The sequence below is a fragment of the Podarcis raffonei genome, chromosome 1 (genome assembly GCF_027172205.1).
Source record: "Podarcis raffonei isolate rPodRaf1 chromosome 1, rPodRaf1.pri, whole genome shotgun sequence".
Lineage (NCBI taxonomy): Eukaryota > Metazoa > Chordata > Lepidosauria > Squamata > Lacertidae > Podarcis > Podarcis raffonei.
This window is the reverse complement of record NC_070602.1, coordinates 81720334-81728913: the sequence shown is the minus strand read 5'-3', so window position 1 is coordinate 81728913 and position 8580 is coordinate 81720334. Positions and strand designations below refer to the sequence as shown.

The 8580-nt window shown below is 42.6% G+C and overlaps 2 protein-coding genes across 2 annotated transcripts; both read right to left on the bottom strand.

Annotated features, from left to right (window-relative positions):
* Positions 1–682: 682 nt before the first annotated feature.
* LOC128415523 (olfactory receptor 10Q1-like) lies at positions 683–1645 on the bottom strand. Its single transcript, XM_053392247.1, has one exon. The coding sequence runs from the start codon at positions 1643–1645 to the stop codon at positions 683–685; it is 963 nt and encodes a 320-aa protein (XP_053248222.1).
* A 4973-nt stretch (positions 1646–6618) lies between these two features.
* On the bottom strand, positions 6619–7929 carry LOC128402644 (olfactory receptor 10Q1-like). Its single transcript, XM_053366931.1, has one exon. It carries the CDS (start codon positions 7919–7921, stop codon positions 6962–6964), a length of 960 nt encoding a protein of 319 aa, XP_053222906.1. The 5' UTR covers positions 7922–7929; the 3' UTR covers positions 6619–6961.
* Positions 7930–8580: the final 651 nt, after the last annotated feature.

Below are 8580 nucleotides of genomic sequence, written 5' to 3'. Positions count from 1 at the left end.
ACACCAGAAAGTTCTTCCTGATAGTCAGAATCTCCTTTCTTGTAAGTTGAATCCATTGGTTCAAGTTCTACCTTCCAGAGCAGTAGAAAAGAAGCTTCCATCCAAGGTAGACAAAAACTAATTGAGCAGTTGTTTGTATTATTATTGTGGTGGCTGTTGTTTTTATTTATTGATCACTTTCCCTCAAGGCTATGTAAAAATAGAGCGGACCAACTAAAACACAGTGATGAAACAACACAAGAGTAACAGAAAATAATTTCAAACTCTATGCAAAATGGTCACCTGAGGCAGAGACTTCCATCTAGGAGAGCTTGCCTAAACAAAAAAGTCTTCATTTCTGTCAAGTGCAGGTAGGAGACACCTGTTGAATCTCCGTGGGAATGCTGTCAACAGGCCTGTTCTGTGGTTTAAACTTTTAAGACGAACCAGCCATTTTTATCATTATTCAATTTTGTGATTAATGGTATTATATTTATCCTGTAAATCTTGCTGTACACCGCCAAATATTGTGTATGCTGGTCAAAGCTATGACCTGAGGTTCAGGGAGAACATTAGGTCTACAAACATGCCCACATGTCAATAATAGCAATCCCACTGGCCTCTGGTAAAGTCCCAGTTCTAAAAACATTTGTTCTCAGTGTGGCTCCTCTCTTGAATCAGGCACCCATGGCAAGGACCCTGCTTACCGCACCCTAGTTCCAGCTCTGGTCCTAATCACCTTCTTTAGAGCCTGCTTGACATCCTTGTTCCTCAGGCTGTAGATGAGGGGGTTTAGCAGTGGAGTGACAAAAGTGTATATGAGAGCAAGATGGCGGTCGTCATCCTCTGACGAATCTGTCTTGGGACGCAGGTAGACAAGGCTGCAGCACCCATACTGGATGATCACCACTGTCAAGTGGGAGGAGCAGGTGGAGAAGGCCTGTTGCCGCCCAGTTGTTGAGCGGATCCGCAAGATGGCAGTCACAATGTAGATGTAGGAGATGCATATTATAATAAAGGGAATAGTCAGGACTGTGACAGCAACACTGTACAACACAGTCTGGTGCACACGGATGTCGGCACATGCCAGGCGCAACACAGGTGGCACGTCACACAGGAAATGGTTGATTTCAGGTTGGTGGCCACAGAAAGGCAAGGTGAAGATCAGCACTGTCAGCTCCAATGAAACCACAATACCAAGCATTAGTGAGCCAACCACGAGCCATGTGCATATCTGCCAGGTCATGATGAGGCTGTAGCGAAGTGGGTGGCAAATGGCAACGTAACGGTCATATGCCATGACAGCCAACATGAAACAGTCTGTGCCCCCTAGTGCCAGAAAGAAGAACATCTGTATGCCACAATTTGCAACTGGGATTGGTCTGTGGGCATCTAAGATGCTGGACAGCAGTTGAGGCACTGTTACAGTGGTGTAACAGATCTCCAAAAAAGAGAGGTTGCCCAGGAAGAAATACATGGGGACGCGTAGGGAATGATCTGTGCAGGCCACCCAGATGATGGAGACATTGCCAAAGAGGATGATGAGGTAGAGCAGAAGGAAGAACGTGAAGAGGAGAGCCTGGATCTCAGGAACTGTGGAGAATGCCCGGAAGATAAACTCATAGGCAATGGATTGGTTGCTCTGTTTCGCAAGTGCCAAGTACATCTCATCAGTCACTGTACAAAAGAAACAGTGGGTTAAACATCAATATGCTGTTCTCAGTTATTTCACTGGAATGTGTGGTACTCAAATTCTTGGCATGATTATCAACCTCAGATGTTTCACTGCTTTCTCCATACATCTATGTTACACTGTACTGTAAATGTGGCAATCACCACAAATGCAGGGTGTCTGAAGGACAATATCCTCCCATATGAACCTGCCCAGGCTCTAAGATCTTTGGGAGAGGCCTTCTTCCAGTCCCGTCACCCTCACAGAGATGCTTGGTGAGGAGAAGAGAGAAGACCTTTTTTGGCAGCGGCTCCCAGACTTTGGAATTCCCTTCCTAGAGAAGTTAAACGGGCTCCCTCCTTGTTGTCCTTCCATCTGCAGGTGAAGAATATTCAATTCCAGCACGTTTTGGGGAAATGATTGTTTTTAAGGAAAGGGCTTTTAATAGTGTGGTGCTGTTGTTGTTTTTACTATCTGTGTTTTAACAATTTGTTCTTATACCATTTTTATAGGATTATAATTGAATTTCTTTTTAACTATTATACTTTATATGTACACCTTGAGTTCTAGGGAAAAGGCAGGTAATAATAAAAGTAACAACAACAACAATATAGAATGCCACTGCATGAATATGAAATAGATGCTTTGTAATTATTAGTACTATTTTAAACATCATGCGATTAATCTGTGTTTCCCCCTCACAGCATACTTAATGCTTAAGTCATTATAATCACCACTTATTTCAGGAATACAGAACTTGTAGTTCTCCAGATATTGCTGGACTACAACTCCCATCATCCCTGATTGTTGGCCATGCTGCCTGGGGTTGATGGAAACTGGGGTACAACAACCCATGGAAAGCCACAGGTTCCTTATCCCTGCCTTATTTTATGTTAAATATTTTTATTCATGTTATATTTTTTACAATTTGTAGCCAAAACCATTATGCATTAAGCATTCTTCCTAGTGAAGAAGAAAAAGAAAGCAAATGGCATAGAAAGGAAGAAAGAAAGAACATGACATGTGATTGGGGAGAGAGACAAAATAGCAAACAAAAAAAAACCCTCTATAGTACTGTGAATAAATTAAGAGGGAAAATATCATCATTTACCTCAGGGCTGTCCAACCTCTCAGGCCAAGAGGGCTACAACACAGAATCTATGGGCCACACGCTGAATTAAATTTCCATATTATAAATTAAAGTGTTCTCAATTTGAAACCACACTGGACCCTGCTTAGCTTAGCAAATATCCTGGCAATTTTATTGCTGTACCACCAGGAGGGGTTGTATTTCCCTTTTATGTAAGTTTAATCATTAAGATAGTTTGCCAGGTTTGCCCTAACCAGTCGGTTATGGCAGGGGGATTTTTATTTTTCCATATTTGTATAATACACTGAATTGCTGTTGTTAGCGGTGTAGTAATCACCTGTATCCCTACTTTGTTTTATAAGCAGGAATTGAGACCCTAAAGCTGAATGTAATAATATAGTCGATAATGTAGTAGAGTTACATCAAGACCTGTGTTCATGTTGCATTTCCTTTCATCGTCTTCCTATCTTGATAACTAATTTGTGCACAGGTCCCCACACTGCGGTGACCCCACTGCCAACCAAACTCAGCTCAATAGACATCTCCACACACCCAGTAGCGACCAGGACCCCCAGCCCCTGGTGGCATTACTGAAGTGGCCAGCCTTCCTTTATCATGGATGAGCAGCCTTACCCAGTCCTGGCAGCAACCCATTGCATTGGTCCCACTACACAAGCCCACGAGTGAGAACCACAGGGAGAAATCAGGGCAGCCAGCAGTCTCCCCTTAGTCTCACAAGCGAATAGTTTTGCTCAGTGTTTTCTCATAGTCAGACGATTTCCCCAGCAGCACGAGCTGTTCATTTTATATAGGCATCCTGCTACTACTGAGGTATCTGGGGGAAAAAATGTAATTTGCAAAAAATGTGGGGGTTTTTGGTAGGGGGACGAGTGTGATATAATTGTGATTGGTCTGGAGAGAGTGGACTTAAGGCTCATCCACTCTTACCTTTGTTCTGTGATATCCATTTGTCCTGTGAATTCTAGGCACAGGTCTGAGAAAATGTTGGGCTTTTTTTGTCCTGTCACTTTCCCTGGGAAAACCCGCTTTGCTGAATCAGAACAAACGTCTATCTGCAGAAAACTCGATTGCCATTTGTTTTGCTTCAGCAGTAAACTGTGGGTTTTCCCACCCAGGGAAAGCAGTGGGGTGAAATAAAAACCTCCCCAACCCACGCTCAGAATTCACAGGACAAACAGAAGTGTGAATGAGCCCAGAGAGAAGTCTTATCTATTCCCTCCTTCATCATCGTAGCTGCCCAGGTCATCCAGTGAAGCAAAAAAGCAAGAGATTCAGGACGGGTTGGGGTGGGGGAAGGACTTCATATAGCTTTTTTCAAACAAGGGGAATCACTACCGTTAGGTGTGCTAAAGGTCACCAACTGAAAAAGGATTAGACAAATTTGTGGAGGTCGAGGCGATAGTGCCTGCTACTTGTGACGATGGCTAGATATGCTGTCTTCAGGATCAGAGGAGTGGGCCTCCGAATGCCAGTCACTGGGGGCATAATAGCAGGAGGTACTTCTGGGCTTCCCATAGGCGTTTGGTTGACCACTGTGGGAAAGAGGATGTTGGATGATGCCTTTGGTCTCATCCAGTAAGGGTCTTCTTATGTTCTTAAGGAAATTCCCTCACATTGCTGTTTTGGAAAGATTATCCATCTCTGCTGGTCTGCCCTTCATATTTCAGCCATGAGATGTGTACCTCACGCAAAGCACTAAAAAAACCACCAAGTGTAGGAACGTAGGACTCTGCCTGATACTGTCCCTTCTTCCTCCACCACATGCTGGAGATGTGAGGGTTTGAACCAGAGACCTTCTGCATGCAAAGCAGATGTTCTACCACTGAGCTATGGCCCTTCTCCCACTGTCTATCTCTAGCTTCAGGTCTTCATCCATAATGCTGTTGGGGATATAAACTTGGTGCGAATGTTCAGAAGGTGAGTTGCCAGGGTACTGCTCATCTTCATCTTTTCCCTTTAATAAGCTAGCCAGATTTGTAGCTCCACAACATTGCAGGAAGAGAACGTTGTTTCCAAAGCCTTGAAAAAATGAATGAACCAATGTAAGGGAGAGCCAGTCTTTGTGGAATGGACCCTTTCTCCATTGTGAAATGGACAAGTGCTATTGTGCTTTTAAAAAAGTGACAAAAGCAGTCTTGTGGTACTCTGAAGAGTAACAAAGGTATCATGACATAAGCTTCCATGGAGTACAGACCACTTCATCAGAGACATCCCATGTTATCCTGAGTCCACAAAACTTATAATAAATTTATTATTCTTTAAGGTGCCGAAAAACTCTTTGCCCCCCCCCCATGACGTACTAACACAGTTTTGAACAAGAGGGAGGTTCCTCATCTCTCAACTGCAGCTTTCTATTTCCCAATCCTCAGAGCTTTGGAGGCTGCATAGTCCATCTCTCCTGTAGTGAAAACCAGATGGGATGGTTTTCAAACCCTTGTTCAGCCATGAATCTGACTTTGAGACCAACATGGAAAGAACCTGTCTGTTACTGACTATATCTGTAACATAATCTCTTCTTACCTGGTTAGGTTTCTTCGGACTCACACAACCACAGTCAAAAGTCAATGCGGTGCACCTGCTTGCAATGTCCTTTCTTGGGATTTTGGTACCAAACAGGAATGAGTTAAGTGCAGTCCCATTAAATATTAGTGTGCGGGAGGGACAGTATTATTTTTGCCCCACTCAGCTTGGTCCATTTTTAAATCCAGAATAGCAATGGTACTTAGCATGAATCTGATTTGTGTGCTAGGGTGGGAAGAGGTGTTTAAACCTTCTGCCTTCACTGAAATTACAGTGGAATCAAAGCAGCACCCTCTTCCATGTCCTGCCATTATCTAATTCTCAAGTCAATTAGGGTACTATTTATTTTTCTCTGAAAGAAGTGAATTATCCCCAGGAGGATTGCCTGATATTTTTTGTTCATTGTTTTAGGAGAACATCAGCCTCCACTTCAGAATCCTACAGTTGGAAGTATATTAAACAAACAAACTCCCGAAGGCCAATAACATATGATAAGCTCATTACAACCTTTCTGTCCCAACTTTCCCACAATGGAGGTAATAGCTAATTGTCTCAAACTTTGGACAGATCTCAGGCAAGGTATTCCATAATTAATGGAACAGTTATTTCTCTTTTTAATTTTTTTATTTCATAAAATGTATACATATCATAGAAAATCTCAAAGCTCAAAAAGAATAAAAGAATAAGATTGTTGATAAAAACAGATAAGGGAAAACTTTAAAACATTCAAAAGATTAAATCAGCGATAAACTAAAAACATTAAAAGACACATCAAATTTCTACATATCTGAGTAGGCTTATCTAAACCAAAATGTTTTCAGCAGGTGCTGAAAAGAGTACAGTGATGGAGCCAGTCTAATGTTAATAGGCAGGGATTTCCAGCGTGTTGGTGATGCCATGTTGAAAGATTGATTTCTTACCAATGTGGAACAAATACCACACAGCACCTGTAACAGTGCCAGTTCTGCAGATTGGAGAGGTTGGGTGGGCATATATGGGGTAAGGCAATCTTGCAGGTAAACTGGTCCCAAGTTCTTCAGGGCTTTATATACGAATAGTAACACCTTGAATTTGGCCCGGGAGCAAATTGGCAACCGGTGAAGATTTCAGAGCACAAGTGTTCTTTGCTGACAAGGTCTCACTCTGAAATGAAAGGCTGCAAATGCTGTGACCTTTCCTCAGAGGGGAGTTATTCCACCTCCATTATCATTTTGGTCACCTGTTTCAGAACATTTTCCAACTCTACAATATTATTTGAGGTGAAGTGACCAGAACTGTACAGAGCATTCTCAATGCTGTATATTGATCTGGGCAATTTTAATTTCAATTCCTTTCCATTGATCATTTTGCATATCATAAATCCCTGCATATTCTACACAAACTAAACCATTCAGTCTTCCATTATTACACCCATCAAAACTTATTTACACTGTTGAATTTATCTCAATGCTGCCAATGTTTTCAAGTGTACACTCTGAATGTATGTTCTTCTTGTTCTCTTATTCTATAGGTTAAGTCCACAAGCTGCGCATATTCCATCAGCTTAAGTTGCCATTCTTCTTTAGTTGGACCTAGCTTGTTTTCCCTTTGTTGCATAACCTCATTCTGCCTCCTGTTTCTTAGACATGGTAGATGGTTCTATGGAATGTTTGGTACTGGATTTCCCATATGAATTGGAATCAGACCTGAGAGTCATTGGTTCCCACCATGGCCTTCTTGAGAGCCTGCTTGACATCCTTGTTCCTCAGGCTGTAGATGAGGGGGTTTAGCAGTGGAGTGACAAAAGTGTATATGAGAGCAAGATGGCGGTCGTCATCCTCTGACGAATCTGTCTTGGGACGCAGGTAGACAAGGCTGCAGCACCCATACTGGATGATCACCACTGTCAAGTGGGAGGAGCAGGTGGAGAAGGCCTGTTGCCGCCCAGTTGTTGAGCGGATCCGCAAGATGGCAGTCACAATGTAGATGTAGGAGATGCATATTAGAATGAAGGGAATAGTTAGGACCATGACACCAACACTGTACAGCACAGTCTGGTGCACACGGGTGTCGGCACATGCCAGGCGCAACACAGGTGGCACGTCACACAGGAAATGGTTGATTTCGGGTTGGTGGCCACAGAAAGGCAAGGTGAAGATCAACACAGTCAGCTCCAATGACAACACAAGTGCAAGGATCAGTGAGCCAGTCACGAGCCATGTGCATATCTGCCAGGTCATGATGAGGCTGTAGCGAAGTGGGTGGCAAATGGCAACATAACGGTCATATGCCATGACAGCCAGCAGGAAACAGTCTGTGCTGCCGAGTGCTACAAAGAAGAACATCTGTATGCCGCAGCTTGCAACTGGGATTGGTCTGTGGGCATCTAAGATGCTGGACAGCAGTTGAGGCACTGTTACAGTGGTGTAACAGATCTCCAGAAAAGAGAGGTTGCCCAGGAAGAAATACATGGGGACGCGTAGGGAATGATCTGTGCAGGCCACCCAGATGATGGAGACATTGCCAAAGAGGATGGTGAGGTAGAGCAGAAGGAAGAACGTGAAGAGGAGAGCCTGGATCTCAGGAATGGTGGAAAATGCCCGGAAGATAAACTCATAGGCAATGGATTGGTTGCTCTGGTTTGCAAGTGCCAAGTACATCTCATCAGTCACTGTACAAAAGAAACAGCGGGTTAAACATTAATACATAATTCATAGTTATCTCACTGGAGCATGTGGGATTCAAATACCTGGAATCTTGATTATCAGCCTCAGACTTTTCACTCCTATGCATCTAATTTACCATGTAAATACCACATGAATACAGACTGAATTGGTTTTAGATCCCATACAATACCTCCCATGCAAATGTCCGTGAATCATTATGAAATATTACTAATAATTATAAAATATTTATTGAAAAAAAGCATGCAAGTTTCTAATCTGTTCAAAAGCTTTACTTACAGAATTTAACTCCAAACAGCTTAAAACAAATAAAGTTACATTCACCTAGTAGAATAACTTCCCAGCATAAGGCATAATAATTTAGATTACAAATATATTGTATTCAGAGCTAAAATCAAAACCCAGTCTCTTCTCCATTGCAGCCTCTTTTAGCCTCAGGCTTTGTGCTCAACACAGAGATTAACACGTCCATTCTCTTCCTCAGCCTCAAACAAAAAACACACACCCAACATGGTTGCCTTGCATATTAGCATTTGTATAGACCTGTAATACTATCTCTTTCATGTGACTGTGAGCTAAAAACCTTGTGAATGAGCTACAAAGATACAGTCCCATTAATGATTAATCCGGTAAGC